This window comes from Watersipora subatra, chromosome 3, assembly GCF_963576615.1.
Source record: "Watersipora subatra chromosome 3, tzWatSuba1.1, whole genome shotgun sequence".
Lineage (NCBI taxonomy): Eukaryota > Metazoa > Bryozoa > Gymnolaemata > Cheilostomatida > Watersiporidae > Watersipora > Watersipora subatra.
In genome coordinates, this window is record NC_088710.1 from 49,228,147 (window position 1) to 49,252,770 (window position 24,624).

The window sequence follows — 24,624 nt, forward strand, 5'->3', positions numbered from 1 at the left end:
TCAACAAGTGAATTTTGTGCTTGCTGGGCTATCATGGGCTATTCAACAAATAAACAAATTGTAAAATTACTGTTATTGGCACTCTATTGTTATTTTTAATGTGAGAAATCTTATGTAGTAGCAAAAGCATGTACCGTATAAGATCTAGTGTGACGAGTTGTTTTGTGACATGACACTGAGTGTTTGTGCATGTGTATTCTCACAACATAACTGAGCAAGCGAGCTAGGTTTTTCTGAGCAAGCAAGCGAGTTTTGTCAGATGAATAGGTTCAATTTCCTTTATTGAGTACTTTGCAGCATTGACTGTAGCAGATGCCCAAATAATTATTTTTAATGAGTCCTGTTATTCACCACAATTATTTGATGTAATTAGTTCAGTTCTGCGACAAAGTAAGTTGAACATGAAGTCTGACTCAACCAATGTAAGCCACTTTAAATATCAATCAAAGTGTATATGTGGTTGCTCTCTTTTTCACTGATAATAGGTTGATAATATATAATAAGACTCAAATGATGCCGTGTTCAAGTAACTGGAGTAGAGTATTGGTTGTTTATATAATTAAGTCCATCAAGCATTTGTTTGCCACTAGCAGCATAGGATGTCTTTCTGTGGGATTAACTACTTTCATTTGTGTAGATTATCTCACTGATGCCGAAGACAAGGCACTACCACTAACTTCAACCTTCAAAAGCTAGACCAAAAACCCAAATCAACTAAACATAGAGCAAGCGATCGAACTTGATTTAGCAGAATAAGCTTGACCACATCGAGTTCTAAGTTTGCATGCTACTCCTTTTTTGATATACTATTCAGCCAGATTTGAGTGATCATGTCAGACTTGTTCCAGCGTATGTGTCGAAGACTTAATTGATGAACCAATTGTTTTGATTGTTGTAGTCATGGTGACTACAGCAATGTGATGCTGTTGTCATAATGGCAACAGCAATGTGATGTTGTCATGGTGACTAGAGCGATGTGATGCTGTTGTCATAGTGACTAGAGCAATGTGATGCTGTTGTCATGGTGACTAGAGCAATGTGATGCTGTTGTCGTGGTGACTAGAGCAATGTGATGCGGTCGTAAGTAGAGTTGGTCAGGGTGGTCAGTGTTGGTCCGAGCAAGACTGCATAAATTTGGCGGGTTAATCTATTTTTCTGTTTTTTAAACATTCTTTTACCTTCTATGGCTGTTGATTTAGTAATTCTACTCTACTTCAATATTAATAGTAGTAATTACCATCATTGATTGTACAGGAGTAGGTTAGTTGTACAGGCAGTATTGGTCGTACCATTGGAGAGCAGGTTTGTAAGGGCGATGCAATAACTCCAGTTAATTAATAATTAAATTTATGGTTACCAGCTTTGCTTATGAACAATTTTAATTGGTTGTTACTTGTTAGCAAACAACTTCATTGTTGTTTGTAATCTAGATGTGCGGGACTGCAAGATTTCTTTAAAAGAAAAATTAGAGCTGTTTATAAACCATGAATAAATGAGAACAACTGTTGAAGCAGATGAATCTGTCTGGTCAACTTTGCATAATATTTTTTAGGTACCGACATTCTTACTTGACTTGAACCAACTTACAAGATTAACCAGTTCTCTAAATGTGAATGTAAAATGTGAATAGGAAATGTAAATATAAACTGTGATTATACCATGTGAATACAAAATGTGAATATAAGTGGTCATTGTCAGATTACTGCTAAGTCATTTGGTGTTTGCAATAGTTTTTTTTGGTAATAAAATAATATTGCAAAGATTTCTTGTGATTAAGCAGTTTACGGCGCTATTTCAAAAATATCATTATTTAAAGAATGTTTAATCTTTTGAATCCCTATGATACAATAACACTGTAACAGCTATGAACATAAAATAAATGGCAGCACCACGGCATTAATCCCTTGAGAAGCTACCAGGTAAACTACACCATAACACCACCACTCATGATACTAGGATATTAGTTTAGGGCATAGAATAAGAGTTATGGTAAGATTTAGACTAGCTTGACTCACTAGCACCATAAAAGAACAAAGAGTCTATTCAGTTCATGATAAATGTCTTCACAATTTCAAACCTGATGGAAAATCTGAAAATAGATCTTGCTATGCATACATTTTCAGATTTTTTTCTCCATAAAATATCAAAATATACTTTTCAAATGAGATGGCACATTTAAAAAACTAAAAGGAGCTAAAACCATACAATGCTAAGTAGTTTTAAATGATACATCACCTAAAAAGATTACTTCGTTAAGGTTTTTTGACAAAAGAATTCTGCTACATTTTTTTTAAGTATCACTAATATTAGGTCAAAACAGGTCTTGCCTGCACAAGCAGAACTGAACATAAAATATCCACTTCATAGAAAGTGTTCCTGAAACAAAAACAAACCCTTCACAAATATCCCTTAATAAAGATTGTATATTAGAGAAATATTAAAATATACATAATTGAAACATGCATATTTGTGAATGTTTACAATGAACAAAACCAATAGATTTTAGAGGTAAAAGTAACAAAGCTTATTCTTAGTAAAAAAATATAATAAAGTTTTAAAATACAAGAATTGAGCTTTTATAAAATACTACAAACTTCAACTCTAACTAATAAATTACCTATTTTGAACATCTTGGCATTGTGCAACCAAAGGAGCTATTTCACACCAAAAGCTCAAATAAAAAATCCTATATGGTGAATATTTCCATGATAACATCGAGCAAAAGAGTCAGGCACAAACAGCCTTGAGTATGTACCATAGAGTAATGGAAAGGATCAGCCTAGGTGAGATCAACCCTGCAAAGACAACACATAATCCTTTAGCGCCAATCACAGATCTTTACACAATAACTAACAGCGAGTCCAAAGCAGTAATACTAAAAGCCATTACATACAGCTGTTTTGTATTTACCAAGATGAAAAGCATCTAATTGGAATAACTATAATTAGAACAGGTAACAAAGCGCGTGTCATTAGCATGGCATTTACTGTCTGTTGTAAACTACAAGTTTATTAGTCTCCACATAATAGCATTTGCACTTTTTCTCAATGCTAACTATCAGGGCTTTGCATACCGTGTCAACAGGATAGGCAGTGAACTGTTTAAACTGCCTACTAAGTTATACAGTTTTCATCATAAACTAAAGGTAATGCTGAACCACTAATTCGAGTCATAATGATCAGAATGTCCATCTATAATGTGTAAATACAACATACCTGCAGACTGCGTGGCCGAATTTCCTTCTAACAGTTCCACTTCAACTGGATAATGATCGCTGATCTCTCCAGCCTTTCACAGAAACAGAATTATGAGATGATGAGATATAAGAAAGAGGAACCAGAGCGAATATATAATGTCTGGACGTCATTATAAAGGATTAAGACATATCATTCCGATGCCCAAAAAGTAGACTGTCAAGAGTTATCTTCTCCATGAATATCACATATCAAGGGAATGGTAAGGTGGTTAGGTTTTGCTTAGATTGAGCATTTGTATAGATGTATTTACATGTATGATAAAGGCAAAGAATTACTGAATATAACAGTTTTGTTTTAGACACTTCAATAAAAGACAAATAAACAGTAAGTTGTTATTTGTAAAATTGTTTACTAACAGGTTTAAGGCGACATTAAGCTGAAATTAAAAACAACCGCTTCTTTCATTTCCTTTGGCAGTTTAAGGTATGATGCCCTTCCTGTCGCTACCAGGAAATTGAGCCACAACCGGTTTCTCCTTAGTCAAATGCTTTAGACAATTAAACAAAAGCTGCGCCCGTTCATAGAAACTATGGCTAAATCTGTTTTAGCTAACCATGGCTAGTATTTGTTTGTTATGCCAGCACCACGTATTGCAGCAAGTTAACTCAAACAATGGACAAAAACAACAAGAAATTGGATTCCAGCAGTTAAGAGAGATATATAAAATCCATTCTCAATACATAATTTTGGCATTTCAATAGAAAACTCATGAACATTTAGAGAAATTAAAACTACCGTATAAGGTTGAAGGCTAAGCGAGTATGGCAATACAGTGCTAAGGCTAAGCGAGTATGGCAATACAGTGCTAAGGCTAAGCAAGTATGGCAATACAGTGCTAAGGCTAAGCGAGTATGGCAATACAACAAAATGTAGAGTTAACAAAGTTCAGAGTAGGGTTCACTAAATCAACTTCCTAGCGGTTAATAGCGTATTGCATCACCACATCTGTAAATGAAATCCCTACTAAGGTCAAACATTGACATATGAAGTTAAATACATTCTAATATATGCTTTGTATGTCAAGAATATTATATATTGCAGTAAATTAGGTCCTAGACTTAGGTCCTGATGAAGACTATCATGATGAACTTACACAAATTACAGCAGATTTTATCCGAAGATGTCGGTATTTTTTTTATCATTTGGGAATTTTTTTGATGTTTGAGGTGATTTGACTGCCAGGATATTTTAAAGTTACCATCGGCAAAAATTGATCGCGGTTAAAATGCTCAGATCATGCGAAAGTGCGATTATGACATCTAAAGTTGCAAAGAGACTGACAGAATAGAGACACGTAACCCTGCAACTTGTACGCATTAGCCGGTATCGACTATAGCAACTAGTGATGATTCACTTGTATTTTTCTTAGCAGCAGTTTAACCGCGATCAGTTTTTGTCGATTTTAATCTTGAAACATCCTGCCAGTCATATTCTCTCAAACATCAACAACAATATCAAATGATTGAAGAATACCAATACAAGTACTTCCTCATAAAATCTACTAAAATTCTGTGTAAGTTAATCTTTAAAGTAATACACTATTAAAACAAATGCATTAAAGAAAGCAATGTCAAAAAACTATATTTAAAAACATCTGTGAACATTAGTGACGTCTTGCTACGGATAAGAGACTAGCTGCTAGCAACAAGTCAAGTTCATCGATACTCTGTTGAATGTACAACTCCGAACATACTGGCCACGGCAACTTACCAACTCCGCATCCAAACTATACACATCATCATATCTAAACTCCTTTGCTGACCCAGTCTTGATAGCAGCTTTCAACTCTTCACCAATCAACACCATTCTACATCGTCACATGATTCGGTGAGTTCTCATTAACCACCTCCTCGTTCATTTACTGTTTTAATGTGCAGACCATAAGAAATAGCGTAAGGAACTTTGAATATTTATGAATATGGGCATCTCACACACACACAAGCACACAATGTGTTGAAAACTAGTACTGAAGGTCCAAACCAGCAGCAATAAATGTTAAATAGGTTAAAAGATTAAATATATTACATTTTATGGTTGATAATTATTAACACTCTGAAGCCTAGTCTTGTAAACACAAGCAGGGTTGGCAGAGTATTTCACATGGCGGTTATTACCGTCGGTTTATACCACCCTGGGAAAAACTCATTTTTGTCCAAGTGGGAAAAAGCGGGAAAAACTAAAAAACCTCTCTTTTGGAAAAGTTGATTAATACTTAAGCAAAGAATAACAATACACTTATACCATTAGCTGTCATAGAGCTTGTTTATGGCTCTTTAACAGTAAACAGGCTAAAAAAGCGCATAACCTTTATAATTGGTTTATTTACGAAATATTGATTGAAAAGACCAGATCACAAGATAATATTCGTTTATTTACATATATTAAATAATACTATTGAATGAAAAGCAAAATTGATATGCGTGAAACATGACAGTAAGCATAATACAACAATTAGAAAATAATTGAAAAACGAAAACACATGAAGATGATGCCAAGTAGTCGAGACCAGTGAACTAAACAAACGGATTAAAATATAGACAATTGATTGTTGAAGAAAAGTTAATCCTTGTATTCGGCCGAATCATACCCTAAAGAAATTGTTTTTAGGTTTTGGTATCAAGCTACTAGTTTGGACGCTTTCTCCACTCCAAGAATGTTGCGCAGCTTGGTCTGCACTAAGGAAAAAGTGCTAAACAATACATGTCAAAACAGTTCTATTTTTGGAATGTAAAAGGCTCATCATTATTTAACGTTGGCCCGTATCTTGGGTGTTGATTTTTTCTAATTTTTCCCACTTTTAAACACTATTTTACTTCCATTGCTATTGATTGATATAAATATGCAGTCACACAACTAATTGTTTAGTCCAATTTTCCATTTTTATTAAATTTCATTGTTTAGCAAAACATTTGGATAAAAAATTCTGGCGTTATATTTCCCAGTTGTTCCCGGTTTTTACCATTTGTTCCCAGTTTTTACCAGCTTTTTCCGGTTTTTACCAGTTTTTTCCGCTGCCCTGGGAAAAACAGTTTTTCCCGGGGAAAATTCTAAACCGAACACAAGCTGGTCTTTGAATCCTACACTTCTTATGACTGTAAAAGCACTTAAAACCATTGGTTTGATTTTAGTGGCTAACTGTTGCTACTTTTTCTTATCATTCTTGTATGGCACAATTTGGCAAACATTTGTTTGAACTAAAGTAATTATATTACAGTAATATATGTATATTTTCTCTATCTATATATATATATATTTCTCAAAGTTATATATATTTCTCAAAGTTGATCTGTTCATCCAGCTATAGCTATTATTAATATCTTGGAATAAAGAGTCTGAACAGCAGAAGATTTGATCTCAGACCCTCCCCATTCACCAGTCCGACGCCTTACCAATTCGGCCACACGAGTTTGATGGATCCATTAGGCGATATATGTCACTATATGGGAGCAAATACTACCGTTCTCCATTACGACGCAGCATGATGGCGCAACATCATGGAAAGGGGTAGCTCTTACTCAAATTATCCATTGGTAATGTGGCAGGTAATAACAAGTGGCAGGCAACTACATTACCACTCATTGTTTATAAGCTGATTTTTAATAACGTTGAGTAGCACAGCTAACGTGTATATAAATCTCAGCCTTTATCATTTGTCCGTCCAGTTATAGCAATAAAATCACCTTCATACAGATTCATACAGTAGATTTGAACTCGCGACATTCAAATCACACATCTGCTAACGAGCGCGCGTAACCACAAGGCTAAGCCATTCTTATCATTTCCATCGCTTTTACCATATGCTGTATACCGTTTTAGCGACTGTACATGCACAATGCGCACTTTTTATTATTAATTATTATTACCTTTTACGTTTGTTATTTTTTTGAATTTTTAAAGCCAAATTTTTTACCATTACTTATTTTATGATTTATAATTTTTAAATGGGACGTTTCAATTTCAAATGTGAAATTACACTCATATTTCCGCTTTCGGTAAATCTGTAAAAGCTAAATGATTTTTACGTGGGCAATTGTATGAGTGTCTGGAGTAGGAATTGCCTCTACAGTCTCTCTCCGTTCAGTCAGACAAAGTATCAGACAAGGAAAGTCTGATATCTCATTTTTATGCTTGTACCTATATAGGGAGGTCCCTGTAATCATCGTATTCAAAGTTTTGGTAGATATATTTTGCTGGAACAGTAACCTTTTTATACACAAATTTCCATGTACTCATTGATTATTTGTTCTCTTAATTTAGTTGAACTGCAAAGTTTAAAAGTTAAATGTTGTACATGTTAAATAAAAATAAGTTTTCTGGGCAAAGACTTTTTTAATTTTCTGTGCAACCCCAAGCATTCACCTAGTATATATATAACTAGCGCAATGCCTGGTGTTGCAAAGGTATTAAAAACAGCTTATAAACAATGGCAGGTGATGCAGTTGCCTGCCATTAGCCTGGCACATTGCCAATGGCTAATTTCAGCAAGCTAGTATTCCTATTGTTAAACTTACTAATAAGAGCCGTGAGAGCAAGCACCAAATGATGTTGCATCGTAACGCAGAGCTGTATGCGTATTTTCACCGGCGCAGCGACATATCGCTCAATGAATCCATCAATATCACATAGCTCAATGGTTTAGCACATCGTCTGAGGAACGGGAGGTTCCGAGATCAAATCTTATGTGTTACTCTACATATTCTTCATTCCTAGATTTAATAGCTATAGCCGGATACACACGCACCCACCCACGCACCCACCCACGCACCCACAAAATTTGAGATTTATATAGATTATACATATACTAGACAGATGCCTGGCATCGCACAGGTAATAAAACACAGCTTATAAAAACTGTGGCAGATATTGTAGTTGTCATTGGCTAATTTGAATATGCTAGTATACGTATTGCTAAACTTACTAATAAGAGCTGTGAGAGCTAGCTTTAGTGACGTTGCACATAACACAGCGTTTTTATGCATATTTTAACCTAAATAATGATATTCCCATTGTACCCCGTATTGTATTTTCATTGCTAGATTGTAATCGCTATAACTGGACACAGACATGAAAACAAAAAGACCAACAAACAAACACTGAGAGTTATACACACTACTGTAATTTAACTACTTTATTTCAAACTGAAATGTTTTCCAAATTATGCCATACAAGACTGATAAACAAAGTAAAAAAGGATGTAGCGGTATATACATGTATATACAGTGTATTTACATTAAAACAACACCACTTATTTTGAGCTTGAATTTTGAAGCTGTGAGCTTGCAGAGAACAATGAACAATATGGAAATAAAATAGACTGAATAGTTCTTATTTCACTCTCACAAATGTGATGTTTTTGAGGTAGAAACATTAATATTGCAGTAGGTCTACACTGGGTCTGATAGATGGTGGGTAAGCTTTTTATGAATAAAAAACGACTAGTTTTAGTGCTCCTCTTGCTGATGATGAAAATGTTTATTTCTGAGCTTTCATTATCAAGCTTGTCATCAGTCTGTCATTAGCAACTAATGCCCTGTCAGCAACCATTATTTTCTTCTCAGTCAGGTTGAAATTCACTCAGTATTTTGGCAATGTCTCAAGAATTACTAGTCCAACTAACTTGAAACTTTGGAATTGAAACTGAAAATGCATTTTCTTCTTAAATTGCAGAAAAAATACCCGAAAAAAGAGATTGCACATTATAAATTAATTAGTATATAAATAAATATATTTATAAATATAACAATATAAATTGATAGTATTCATGTAAACTTTATCATAACAACTTATACAAGCTTGTCTATTTCGTATAGCTTCATTTGTCCTTTACTAATATCGATTGTTAATATAAAAGCATTCTAGCAATCTACGCGTGTGCATTGTATATATATTATTTAATTATATATAAACTATATATATTATATATGTTATAGCTATAATGCATACATTATGTTTTGAATGTATAAAAACTGAAACATTTTATTAGCTTGTTGACTTATTATAGCTATTAATATTTTTAAATATGGTAATTTGATTTATGCCTGGCACTTAGAATCAGCTTAACAACTAGCACGATAGTTTTTATGAAAATACAATCAAGAGCCACTTGAACTAATATTTCACATTCTCTGCGAACCGCTGCATGTATCTCGTATGAGTGTAACAAGGAATTGTTTCCTCACATAAACATACTTAATACCATGGACAGATAACTCTTTGTTGAATTTCTAACTTTAAAAAAAAAAAATATGTTAAATAAATTTAAAGTTGAGTTAACAGTTGAAATAACAAATAGTTTGAAATGTCAGTGTTGGAAATAATTGCTTTAAATTTGTTTACATTTTTTAACACAAATATTGATGCTAGGATTTGTAAATGCAATGTTTTAGGGATAAAACCCCAATATCAATAACAGTAAAGCAATTTGCTAATTAGTACAAAAAATTGCCGAGATATCACAACGGAAGTACAAAGCAAAAATATACCTGTCATAGGCGCAATTAGTGTTGGACACTGTGGTGTCTACATCATCTCCTATCAACCAGAGATAGGTGTTGTCTGTTCTTAAATCTAATTGTTCCTTTTTCTCATCACTTACGTATGTACAGTCAGCATTGAAGTCTCCCATTATCATAACATCCTGCAAAACAGTAGAATATCACTAGTATCTCAAGGTAATACTGTATTATAAAACCTTTAGTTGATCCTTTGAACAGCTATGTTACTCAGATGAATGTTTCCATAATTGCCAACTAATTTAGTATTGAAAATAATTAAATTTATTTTTAAAAAACTTTGCTATTCTTCAACTTCACAAACAAGAATAAGTTGTAAGAACTTGAGTTAATTTGAAATGATAAACAAAAAATATGTTTTTTATTATATTTAACATAACAATGCATAAATAATAATAAAACCTTCCAAATACTTGTGTATTAAGTCAACAATGTATATACAATAGTAGAGGTAAGAAGAACAGACAGACAAATGGCTTAAGTAAATTGTTGATAGTAACATGACCTCTTGATTACGAGTGGCTTGGGTGGCTCTGATATCTACTACTAGAGATAAGAGTTGTAATGATAAAGGATGATTAGTAGAAACTCACATCAACTCCCCAGTTTTCTCTCGCTGCTGTGAACACATCGACGAGAGCATTCAGTTCCTCCACTGCTTCCTCAGGCGCAATATGTACTCCAAGTATACCAAATTTTTTCAAATCTAAAATTTAGAATCAGCAGTTTTGAAAACTAGAAAAAATATCACTTTGTTGTGAGTAAAACTAAATTTTTTTAGTAATGACAATGTTGTATATGCGTGCGTGCGCCGCGCGCCTGATTGTATTGTACGCACTCGAGTTACGAGAGCCATCGCGGCATTGGGAGGTCACATCTCAAGCCTATAGGAGTCGACTATGTAGATGGCTACGGATATATAAGCGATTGACTGACTGAAGACGCTGCTTTCCATTCTGAAATAATTGGTGAGTATTGATACTTATCAGACAAGTTTTATGGTTAAGTTACACAGTAAAGGGCACAAAACTTAATTAGATGGTTTGCCAGTGACAGCATTGGCATGCATTTTATACCAGCTAGTACCCTGACAGCCAGGAGCACCGTGAGAGATTGTCAGGTGTAATAACTATGTGTGTAAGAAAACCCAAGTAGGTTTTTCTGTCTATTACTCACTCACTAATTTTATTGTGAGTTATTTCACAATGAGAGTTGTTTCGGCGTGTGGTGTGTTTGGCCAACTGTGGTGGTGGTTTGGCAGCAGGATCAGACTGTCTTCGGTGGCCGGCCCTGTGTCTCGACACATTTTTACTTCTATTTTACATACACTTACTTACTTCCCTTACATTTTAAACTCGCCTTCACATTCACTTACCTCAATTGGCTATTTTTTGGGTATTATGATATAGTCCATGGAGTGAAACACTGTAATGCCCATAAGCTTTTATAAATTTCACTAAATCATTAATTGTTTTATAGATGGAATTAAATTCTTTGAAGATTTCGAAGAAGCTCTGTGTATATCTTAACCAGTATGATCCCAGCACATGCTAGTGAACACCTACCACCTGTGATGTCAGAGTTGATGAGTATACCAAAAGGCTCTCTTGAAAAAGCATCTGTTCCATCATCCTCTCCATCATCATATTGATAACTGGATTCCACTGTTATCCTGTCTTTCCTGCCAGACAACAAAATAAATCAACCAATACAACATTTGCATAGATATATAGATATTTGCATAGGTATATACGTATATCTATGAACATTTGCTATGATATCATACTACTCTTAAGTTACCTATCTACGAAATGTGCAAGCACTCAGCATGGACAATTGACTATGGCTGTAGATGTGGGTTTTTTTACAACTGACTGGTGTGCCTATGGAAATGTATTTGTAACAACTCTCACAACTACAACTGACTGGTGTGCCTATGGAAATGTATTTGTAACAACTCTCACAACTACAACTGACTGGTGTGCCTGTGGAAATGTATTTGTAACAACTCTCACAACTACAACTGACTGGTGTGCCTATGGAAATGTATTTGTAACAACTCTCACAACTACAACTGACTGGTGTGCCTATGGAAATGTATTTGTAACAACTCTCACAACTACAACTGACTGGTGTGCCTATGGAAATGTATTTGTAACAACTCTCACAACTACAACTGACTGGTGTGCCTATGGAAATGTATTTGTAACAACTCTCACAACTACAACTGACTGGTGTGCCTATGGAAATGTATTTGTAACAACTCTCACAACTACAACTGACTGGTGTGCCTGTGGAAATGTATTTGTAACAACTCTCACAACTACAACTAACTGCGCATAAGGTTTGATTTCCTCTGCAAGGTATTGTTAGGTGCATGCGATAAGGTTTGATTTCATCTGCAAGGTATTGTTAGGTGCATGCGATAAGGTTTGATTTCATCTGCAAGGTATTGTTAGGTGCATGCGATAAGGGTTCACTATGTATGCATGTATATCTATATACATAAATCTCAAAATTTGTCATTTGTCTGTCCAGCTATAGCAATTAGTATCTAGCACTGAAAAATCCGTATCGCAAAAGATTTAATCTCAAGACCTCCTCTCACCAGACGATAACCTAACCAATTAAGCTATGTGAGATGCAATGGTTTCATTGGGTGATATGAGTCGTTATCTGGGTTGAAATACGCATAATACTTTGCATTACGCAACGTCCTAAAGCTTGCTCTCACGGCTCTTATTAGCGAGTTTTGCATTACGGATACTAGCTTACTCAAATTAGCCATTGGCAATGTGCCAGACTAACGGCAAGTGGCAGGCAGCTACATTACCTGCCACTGTTTATAAACAGTTTTTTAATACTTGTGTAATGCCAGGCATTCGGCTAGTATGGATGTATGTATGGCTAGGATGTATCTATGTATGGCTACATGTATATATACCGTAAAAACTCTAATTGAACACCATGGCGCTCTATTTTTCAACCCTTCCTTTATAGTGGCGGTCAATTGGAGGCGGTGTTCAAATAGAGGCTGGCGGTCTATTTTTCAAATGGCTCGTCAGAATTTTCGGCCTATACTTTGCTCTCTTTTTTCGGTGGAGCGATAATGAACCTTTTTGATGAAATAAATCTGTTAACGTACCTCAAGCTTGTCAAAGATATCTTAGTAAATAAGCTTTGAGAAACCGAAAAATATCCTACCAGTTGATATCTCTTACTTGCAATTAACCTGCGTTGATGTTATAGCCTGTGTCCTTGTTTGCACCTTGTTGGCACTTTCAAATTTTAATTTATTCTAAATTTGAAGCCATACTTTTATTGTATATTTATAATTACCGATGTTGCATAAAAACCCATTGCGCTCATTGATATGTTTGCTCCAGTTTGCTGCCAAAACTAGCTTTTTATGTGCAATAAAAGAGGAGTTATGAGCGTTAATCCATTGTAAGCTGTGTTAAGATAACCGCGAGGTTGCTATTAAATAATATGCTATAAACCTGCAAATTTATAAGTTGTTTAATGATAATCAATCAAATGCTACAAGTATAATTATATATTCATGAACAAGTGACATAAACGAATCATACTTATATTACATACAGAAACAAAAATTAATGTTTTTAGAACTAGAATACTTCCATCGTTTGCTCGGAAAGCCGCGAACCGATTGTTGCTTTCGATAGAACGAACATCTTCTGGTTGTTCAGTACTTTCCACAATGTCTTCTGACCTCAACTCTTCTTTTGCACTGCTGAACTAGTCGATATTAGCGTTCAAACAATTTTTTGGCGGAGCAAAACTTTTACCCACTGCATTTATCACAAATGCAACGCATATAAGTTTTGCTCGCTAATCTTAATCTTTGTACCATCGTAAATGTAAACGGTTTTTATATACTGTACTTCGAATTATCAAGACTGCGTTAAACAAGGAACTACTAGTATCGTGAGGCAATAATTAATTATTTCTATGATGTTGCTTTTAAATTTTTAAAGAAAATGAAATGAGACGCTTTAGCATAGGACACCAAGAAAATTGATTGTTATTGATGTAAGTGATTCATTATTAATACGATTTTGTGGACACTTTTTTACTGATCTATTGATATTATGGACTCGTAAAGTTAAAATAATGTCAAAGTAGTGGTCAAATAGAGGTGGCGTTCAATTAGAGGTGGCGTTCAATTAGAGGTTTTACGGTATAAGTGAGTGTGTGTGTATTATAACTTCCTTCAAGCTAGATGTAATTTAACCAAACTTAGCTTATCCAATTTTTCAATAAATTTTCTTTTTAATTCGATAGTTCGAAAAACTTTGAACATCGCATGGTGGAAACTATCACTCAAATTTCACATCGTATTTGAAAAATTCATATACAGATGTTTGACTGTACAATTTGTAGGTTTTGTCCTTGGATTTAATTAAAACACACTTCGTTTTAAATATAATGAAACGCTGTCTAGTTGCAATACTGTAAAGTAAATTTTAGGATAGCTCAAGTTTTTATATCCGTTCAAAAAATTTAGAAGTTTAGAGTTAAGACGCTTCTTTCAAAGTACATGTAGTCAAAACAAATATTTGATCTACATGTATTTGAAATCATTAACTGAAATTGCTCTCTTGTTTACCATGTTTATAATAATGATTATCACTAGATGAGCTGGGTGATTAGAGATGAATATAGACTAAAGATAAAATAGAAATAATCAAAAAGGATTATCAATGTGATTGCATCATATCAAGTAGATTGTAGCAGATAGTAAGCATTATCTGATATGAGAGGGAAGCGTGCACAAATGCATTGATTGTAAAGGTTGTCCCAGTAGCCTTCCGGCGCGTGTTGAGAATATCCATTGAAACGGAATTGTTGTTAAATAGACTACCTTTTTTTACTCGCTTGATAAGATATTTATTTTTTCCGTGCAAAGCAACCAAAATCTCCTATCGCAAGCATAAGCAATAAAAAGAAAAAGTCGGTAACATTGGTGATAATGCCGCAGAATGTTATTCACCTGTGTATTGCTACATAGTCATAGTATATTATGGAGGCATATATATAACATCACCTGTAATAATAAGCGTACTGCTCCTTGTATGTGCTCCTGCCCAGACTCTCACTATACTTAACTGCCCATTCTCCGCCGCTGAAACAATTGTATATTCAAGTGTAGTAGTTGTGTCTACATGAGCTTGCACATTACATGTAAGACACGTTTGATGCTATTCGTGCATGAATATATGCACACAATACATGCACACCCACAGAGTATCCACCAAATACATGCATTCACACCCACACAGTATCCACCAAATAAATACATTCACACCCACAGAGTATCCACCAAATACATGCTTTCACACCCACACAGTATCCACCAAATAAATACATTCACACCCGCACAGTATCCACCAAATAAATACACCCACACAATATCCACCAAATACGCTTTTAAACTCATGCAGTATATATCAAAGTAATGTCTAATCCAGTTTTCATACTTGCTGTTTAACCGATCCAACATGCCAGGAATGATGACTCCAGATGAATCTCTAATTTCTTGAACCAAAACGATATCATAGCGAGATAGTATCTGAAAATGATATAAACATAAGCATTACTGATCCTATTACACTATATGATAATACATTATAATATTACATTATATATATTCTATTGTATTATAATATTATATTATAATACAACTCTTCTACAAAGCTCCAATGAGTAGAACAACAATAACAATAGCCTACCTTATCAATATAACCCATCACATCTTCTTTCGCATATTTTGTTGTTCCAAATGTCTGTATGTTGAATGATCCAATCAGCAGGCCCTCAAACGACGCAATGAGGAAACTAAGTCCAACAACCAGAGATGTTAACAGCGTCATGCTGCCTTCTCCGCTGCCTGCGTATCCTATGCAGCATTCCAAATGCACGACCTGATATTCATTCCATCCTATGAGCAATTATAAAACAGTGTGCAATAAACAAACAGTATCCACGCAATTGTGCAGACAAACAAAGGGAGGTTACATCCGTACTACATTTTAATGAGATGCTTATATATCTCTCAAATGCAACCATTCTTCATTATGTGAACCAAAGAAGAATGATGCAGCGCATAAAAATAAAAGGGATGAAACTAGAAGAGTGGGAAAAATAAAGATAAGATAATAAGTCTATTTTAGTTATATCAAAAACGTTCTTATATATGGTATGCACTTTTCCCAGCATGCCTTTCATAGCATCATGGATGGATTTGTGCTTGACACAACTGCTGGAGAATCGTTTGCTTGTAAGAAAGTTTAGACTGATAGCCAAAAAGTCTAGAAGTTGGAATTGCTTCCCCAAAGAATACTGATAATTCCAGTGAGCAACAAATGGTGATTCAGGTACTGCACAAAACAGATGGTAAAAACCCAAATTTATATAATCTGCATCATATAAATTTACTAATGAATGAGTCAAGGATGCAAATACATACCACCAAAAACTATTAAAACTAGTACGCTGCTAGTTCCATGCACCGTGATAGATCATCATCTGTAATATGTATGTGAATAATTATTCTTGATTTTTAAGTGGTCAAGCGGTGCAATGGTAGCGTGCTTTGATTCAAAACCAAAGATCTGAGTTCGATTCCCGTGCAGGGCGGTTTTTTCCAAATTCTCTTAGCATGAATTCAGAGAGATGGACAATAATACGACTCTTATTTTGGTGAAGAGTAAAATGATTTTTGAAATATTGTAAGGCAAGGGAACAGAAACTGATCAGCTGTTATTTGTACTTGATCATATACTATTCGACTTCTATGACACTCAAAAACGTAAACGTATAACAATTATTAAAATATAGAAACCAGTTCTTGTGATTCTGTTATAACACACCTTACACTCTCTGATGAATATCACCAAAATTCATGGATTGTAAGATACATAAGGAGATTTTCAATAGTTTCACAAATCAAAGCGATGGATGTAAAATGACAGTTTTCCTCACTAATGTGATGAGAAACAGTATTTGTGTTTATTAGCCACAAGTTCATTAAATTTATTGGTATCTTTTTACACATATCGGCATCATAAACAGAGCCGCATGAAAAAAGTTCATTTACTTAAACGGTTACAAAAATGATTTGCCTACAGTAACAAGCTGAGCTTAAGGTAGTGAGCTGAATGTGATTTCAAAACATTTAATGAAGTTTAAAAGCTACCTGCTTGTGAAAAATAACCTTGCGTGTCGTATAAAAGGCTCGAAGTAAAAATAAAACATTTTCTCACAGTGTCTAAAACTATACTACTTTAAAGATAACCAAAAAGTAAAAGATATTTGTTGACAGCAATACTTGTTTCGCTTCAGTCATACAGATGTTGATGTTATCTCTAAGCTAATAACCAAATTCTGAAAGTTGTCATTTCAAGTGAGAACGAATTGATTTGTAAAACAATTTTCTGGCATAGAAATCATATATATATATATATATATACACTGTATTACTTTATTGGCAATAATCTCATTTCACATGCAATGCAAAATCAAATGCAAAAGGATCGATTCTCTCTTTAAATTTTATCGGTTTGACTTAGTATTGAAGTAGACATGAGTAGTGTTGAAGTCTTGTGGGCGTAAAAACTAAGCACTATTCAGGAAACTTTCATGGAATTAAAATATGGTTTCATGCCTTTTTTTAATGTTAGTGTTTTGCCTGTTCTGTATTAAAAGCAACCAATTATCAGTAGATTCTAAGAATAATTGCTTGCTTCAAAAGATGCTGAATAGATCAGCTTTACTTAACTGTGAAACATACATGTATATATATATATATATATAAATTATTTAGTGTATATATATATACTAAATAAATGTTCGTCTCTTGAAAGGGCCGAATATTACAGCTTTCTTTTTTCTCCCTTTTCAAGTAATTGTTATATATATATATATATAAATGTATATATATAACAGTGTATATATATATATTTGTGTATATATATATATATATATAACAATTACTTGAAAAAGGAGAAAAAAGAAAGCTGTAATATTCGGCCCTTTCAAGAGACGAACATTTATTTAGTAAGGAATTCATCTAAATTAAAGCAATTGTAATGTTTAATTTAAAATTGTTGTTACTAAAGAGAATTTTGAGTAATGCCTTGTTAATTTTGTTTACAAAACTTGAGTGTATTAAGATATCATACCAGGTAATCCTGCTACTGGTGCCATGTAACCAAGTACAACCTGGTCGGGTCATGTAGTACACATGACTGATATATGCCTGTAGCAATTATATTATATATACTTTGTGTATAAACAGATCATGTAGTTCGAAGTTGGCGAATGAAAACCCTACTAATGGGGGTAAAAAAAAGTGATACAAAAAAACACTCTACAGTAGTTTGAAGCACAGCTTCACCAGAGTTGAAACCTGAGAGAGTCTAGCGACAGAAAGTCATGGCGATCCCCATACCTAGAGGAATGAAAATCTTTTAAATAGATAAGAGATAACAGAAGGGGACTGCCTAGAAGGCTAAGCAGAGTTACTCTAGTGCTGCAGAATAGAGCTTTTGTCTATTATTTTGTCACATACCATTGTACTGTATGTGACAAAATTTGCCGATCTGAGACTGAACTCACAAGCCATCTGAGAACATAATTACCATTGCTAGCAAACATCGTACTCAAAAATTGAGAATTGCAAACGATGACAATGTACATACAAAGCTCAGAATAAAAAACGTGTATAATCAATAACATACAGATAGTAATAATCAGAAGCAGTCAAATGTGATAATGTTAATACAATACTTTCAAAAATGACCACCTCACTAGAGCTGAAAAGTTCGCCAGAAGCGTCTTTGGCTTGGAGCATGCCACAGATAGTCGTAGACTGATAATTCTCTTTTAAACGAAGGATATTTATACTGACCTTTTGACCATACTAAATGACTCTTGGTTAATCGTTTCTACTTATTCTATTCTACTTCATCATTGATAAATAAAAGTTATCATTCTGGAATCTCCGACATCGCCAATATTCCTCTTCACTTATTGTTATATTCATTATATGGCCATCATGAAATAGAGACTAAACTTGCACACTGACGGACACTCTTACTCTCTCCTACTAGGTGACAGTAGCCCTTTGTATCTAGGCCACACCAAACCTTACTCACAATTCTCTTGTAATATCTACAGAATGCTGTCTTGTAGTGTGTTGATTCAAAATAAAGATAGAGTCTCGTTTTTTTTACAACTGCAATAGGCTCTGTGCTGGGTTCATTTGTTTCTGTTATTTATTGTACTTATGCATTTTGTAACATTGTCTTTCTCATACTGACGTATTAGCAATTTATGTACATGTCTTCTTATTGTGAGCGCATCTTATTACTGGCATAGAATCTTATTACTATGACATTTTCATATAATTATTCTGCCAGTTGTTACTGTGGCTAATCCTATTGCTATACTATGGCTAGCTGTCAATACTGTATAGCTTGCTATTACATATAAACTACATATATATATATATTAACCAAATGGCCAGTGTTGCAGGGGTATTAAAAACAGCTTATAAACGACATCAGGTAATGTAGATGCCATTGGCTAATTTGAGTAAGCTTGTCATTGCTAAACTTATTAATAAGAGCCGCGAGAGCAAGCTTCCGTGATGTTGCGCATAACACAGATTCGTTATTCGTATTTTAACCTAGATAATGACTATTTGACCAAAGAATCTATTGTATCCTTTGTAGCTTAGTGTTAGCTTGTGAACCCATTAAGCTACACGCCTTGTGGACAGGAGGTTCAGTGATCAAATCCTCTGCAACACAGATTTTTCAATGCTAGATTTAAATCAATATAACTGGAAATTAAAAACGAAACAAAGACAAAAATACAAACACCGAGATATATATATATATATATATATATAGTATAATATGCTATTATCATACTTTATATTTTGTGTATTGATCTTTAGCCAGTCTGTTGAAATATTGCGCTAGATTAAAATTCACGATTAAAATTGTTAAAAATAACTTTGCCCCGTGAAGTACTTGCCAATAATGAAATAAATAGTATAATATAATGACGAGTATTATGCAATGATACAAAATTGATAATATAATAAGAGCGGTGTTCGTCCGTCTGTCCAAAGCCACGTTAACAGGGTGATAAAAAAGATCTCCTCTCTCGAGAGTTGAACCTGGCACATCAGATGCAAAAGCAAGCGCACTACCATTTCCCCACTCAAAAGCCCTAACGCTTTACTGGAAAATTCTCCATATACTGATTACTCATGACAATCTCTCACAGTGTACGGAATTGGCAAGCATACTAGTAACTTGTATAAATTGTACAAAATAAAATGATTCTATTTTTGGTTCTATAGTTCTATGTAATGGGAGTAGTCCTGATCAATGTCCTCACATAACAAATAAGGTGGGTTTCAAACCGACAAAGTGACTCCTCCACTAGGCATATATATACACCTCCACTCTTATCAAATAATCAACCGTCCAATTCAATCCAATGAATTTGTGCATAATTTACAGAATCTTACGGGTATGACATTTTTCTCAAATGTCAGGACACGAGCATCTCAAGGTACTACTGTATTATTAAACCTTTAGTTGATCCTTTGAACAGCTATGTTACTCAGCGAATGTTTCCGTAATTTCTAACTAAATTAAAATTAAAAATAGTTAAATTTGTTTTTAAAAGACTTTGTCATTCTTCTACTTCCCTTCACAAAAAAGAACAAGTTTTAAGATTTGATTTAAAAAAATAAAAACAATAATGAATAGTAACTATTCTGATATAGCACAATACTGTATTTGTATATCATAAAACACTAGCAGTAAAGAATATCCTTAGAACTCGTGTATAAAGCAAAAGAACTTTCATCTAGACCAGTGTGTGTGGAAGTGTGGAAAACGCAAGTGTGGAAAACTTGGCTTTTCTGGCCCATTGCCCGAAGAATCTCTGCTAGTGCACTAAAGGTGTAGTAAGTTTCACCCACTTGGCCTCTTTGGCCCACTGATTGACGATTCCTTTAGAGAGTTCTTTTTATAATCCTCATACCGAAAATCTGGCTCTATTTGATTAATTAAAAAGCTGACACAGCATTTGGTAACTTTTGGTTGATTCTTTGTGTATTGATTGAAGCTATAAAGATCTTAGAAAACTTCTGATTGAAAAACATTAATATTTTTGCACCTGGATAATTTGCAAGTGTTTTTATCTCATATTTTCCCAAGACCAAACACGAGCGAAGCGATTGTTTGGGAGCGTTATGATAAATGCATATGTGCACACAACTCACGAAAATTATTCATGAGCGGCCATCCCAAACCCTTGTGCCGAAATCTCATCAACAAATTTAACAATTTTTCAATGGAGTCGTTTAAGTACAATAACGATACAAAACACATATAAACCTATTTTAATATGTTACCAAGTTTTTGAAATTTGTAGACAATATCCTAAAACTAACCCAGCTGATCAGATTATACATAAATAGACAAATTAATTTGGCCAAAAATCGCCATTAAAACTTGACAAGCCTTTTTGAATCAAAATTAAGACCGGCCAACGAAACGCCGATAAGGCCGTGCGACAGATAGTAGAACCATTAAGTCGTGCGCATTTCACGAGAAAAACGTGCACATTTCACGAGTCTATGGCATTGTCCAATTGCCAAAGGTTTCTGTAATTAACGTAGAAGTACTGAAAAGTAATCGTTTCTTCTTTGCCGATTTCAAAGTAACTGACATTTTGAACACTTATAATGAGTACTTTGGTATTCCAACTGATGTCCAAAGCAGTGAAAGTAAAGGAAATGACGATGATATTTTTCTAACGATTCTTATAAGATTATTATAAGATTTAATTATAAAAATAATCATTTGAATTTACAAGATCAAAGTATATAGTGACCGATGTTGGGCAATATGTTACTGTTATTATTTTTCTAAAGATTTTGTTGATGATACTACGGCTGTGCCCAATATCGCAGCACTGCCAAGCCGTTTTTAATATCTGCAAAATCAAGTTATAGGCCTACACTTTCTTATAGATATACAGCTATTTCTATGACAACCAACTAAAATCTGTTAGGATGTTGAAATTCAGCATAATGTTTTGCATATAAATACAAAAATCTAGATAAATATCACAACTTCTTGATATTGGTTGCTATATGACGTTTTGAAATGTAAACAAAATTGTGCATTGGTTTTCATTTCTCAAACTTTAACACCAGTTTTCTCAAAACTATGTTTTCGTACTAATGGTAAACATGCATTCAGTTTATTGACCATAAAATCTGCTGTAATTAAGCTGGAATCAAATTTTTTTTGCAAAATAACTGAGTTTTCTCTTTCTGCTAGTGTAGATAACTCTAAATCTCACACACCTGACTTAACCATGGTTTCTGTGATCATGACTCATTTCTTTACTTTGGTTACAGATTGCTGTCAAAACCATTCTGCATTGAACACAACCAACTTTCAAACTGTGTATATTACACAGCAGCTTGCCATTTTACTTCTAATATTGCATTTCTCCTATTGCAGGGGAGAGATATAAACATATAATCTTTTCCTTTCATTATTGCTGTTCGTTGTACATAATGACAGCCAGTACATTACAGCTACCATTGCAGTTATCCTATTGCACTGCAGTGCAATTTGCCTGCTAATATTGCATTTCTCAACCAGCAGTACCCTTTCTTTTTTCCAATATCTCTTTGGACCTGGGCTGTATGACAGGGAAATTTCTAGTATTAGATATACCCTTTTGAAAAAATCGAAATTGCGTAATATGCTTTTTTGTTAGATCTTCAAGGTGTTCTATTTAAAAAAAGTTAATGCAGACAGAAAAATGATTGAAGCATGTTTTTCTTCGACACCTAAAAGCTCAGGTACAGTAACATGAAAATTAATATGATGATTAGAATCCTAAAATGAGTGAGATTTTTATGTATCAAATGTAACCATAGCATAAAAGCTACACTATCCAAATCCACTGATGAAGATAACCGCATAGCTATGGAGCAAGGTTTCCAATATCACAAACCTTTTAAAAGTCTTGTGTACCTTAAGACACCAACCAGGCCCTTTGAAAGAACATTTTGTTATTTTTGGTAGTTTTTTAAAGAGACCTTGACTGCCAGATTGAAATTTTTTCTAAAAATGTACTATGTTAAAATGTGGAGTTAGTAGATGTGGATAAATGGCTTTCTTTTGTCTGTGTCTGCTGATTATGTGTTGTTTTGTTTATATGTTATTTTTCCTTCGCCGGAATTCTACTGCTCTGAGTACAATAATACCTTCACTTCTCTGTTTGTTGATTATGTGATGTTTTGACAGTTTGTAATGCTTTACAATTTTGGCTTTGTTGTCGTGTTGACTGCTGCTGAATTGTTTCAGTAAAAGTGACACTCTCAAGCAACCGTTATCATAAAAAATAGAATGTTTAGCATTTGAATTATAGATTTCGTATAAAGTTGACATCTGGCAGTTATAAAGGTACATCAAAATATATCAGTAAAATGTTACAAAAGATTTAGTTGAATCTGAATACAAAGTTGAGCTTGTATCAATTAGGTGCATGCCGCAAACCGTAGTTCCCTAACCTGAAGTATTTCATTATTTCATAAATTTGAATAATTAGCATTATGGCACTATTCACAAAACTATTATAGGTTACATCAAGAAAACAATCCTCTTTTTTCCTCTAGACCCCCTTTGATGGGAGAAGGGGAGGATTTCCTTGATGATCTGTAATTTCCTTTCTTCTTTCCTAGCATTTCCTCTGTCAGTCTAGTAGGAACATGAAAGGCATGAAATCGCAGTAAACAAAACTTTTAAAAAATGGTGTTAATTTAAGTTCTTTAGTGGTGCGTGGTAAGAAACAGAAAAAGTAAAGATAAGTGTTTTATGTGAAGGCCTTTGTAACAGATTTCGTTTGTATATCAGTAATGAATTCAAGGGCTTGCTCATATGCATCATTTAGACTTGGGAACTTATCATGATCTTTTCAAACTTTAACAAGCATGTTTCTACGGGCACTAATTATCATATTTTTTTAGCAAATCTAGATTTAACCTTTCTTTTATTACCGTTATTGAGAAATCTCTGGCCTTTGTGCTTCCAATAGACCTGATACCTGGTGACTGAATTCTTCCAAGCATAGCTATGTGCCAAAATTTGTATGAATCCCAAGCTTCCATTGCATATTCTAGTAATGGTCTACATAAGGCGATGTACCTACCGATACTCACACCTAAACCTTTCGTGGTTTTCACATAACAGGTAATGTTTTGCTTTTTACTAAAATAGAGCTCGTTTGCAACCAATTTCATGTAGTTAGAATGCAACAAGTTTATTACTGTTCTTTCTTCATTCACTAGTGTGATGGAAACCTGCAGTACCATCTCCTTTTTGGTTATTATCATTAGAGTTGTGTTCTCTTGTGTTATTTTATATAGTCACGCCCCTAGAGGAGGTTGGCCCTAGCCACCTCATTTGCATATTCTGTTATATTTAAGGCCGTGTTTATCGGCCTAGAAGTTGTTCAATACATGCTTTGCATTTGGACCCACACTCTTCTGTTACCTTGCGCAATAACAGAATCACACTGAGCACTTATTTACTCCAAGCCTCAGTCTACGGACTGTGCTTTGGGAGTAGAGTATAGAAACACTGTCGACCCCGGTCGACCTCAGGTCGACCTTGTCGAACGAGCATAATATCACTCAGGGAGCAATTCCCCGTGTAAGGTGGTTGTAGTAGACCGGTGGTGTAAGCCGACTGAGTCGCCTCCGCGTGTTGGTCAACGGGCAACAC

At 34.3% G+C, this 24,624-nt stretch overlaps 1 protein-coding gene across 1 annotated transcript; it reads right to left on the reverse strand.

Annotated features, from left to right (window-relative positions):
* Positions 1-2,405: 2,405 nt before the first annotated feature.
* On the reverse strand, positions 2,406-24,155 carry LOC137391383 (deoxyribonuclease-1-like). The gene is made up of 10 exons (XM_068077839.1): positions 24,050-24,155; positions 15,523-15,731; positions 15,271-15,362; positions 14,838-14,915; positions 11,335-11,450; positions 10,363-10,475; positions 9,740-9,894; positions 4,968-5,064; positions 3,216-3,288; positions 2,406-2,795 (listed from the first exon to the last, which is right to left on the reverse strand). The coding sequence occupies exons 1-10, from the start codon at positions 24,138-24,140 to the stop codon at positions 2,728-2,730; spliced, it is 1,092 nt and encodes a 363-aa protein (XP_067933940.1). The 5' UTR covers positions 24,141-24,155; the 3' UTR covers positions 2,406-2,727.
* Positions 24,156-24,624: the final 469 nt, after the last annotated feature.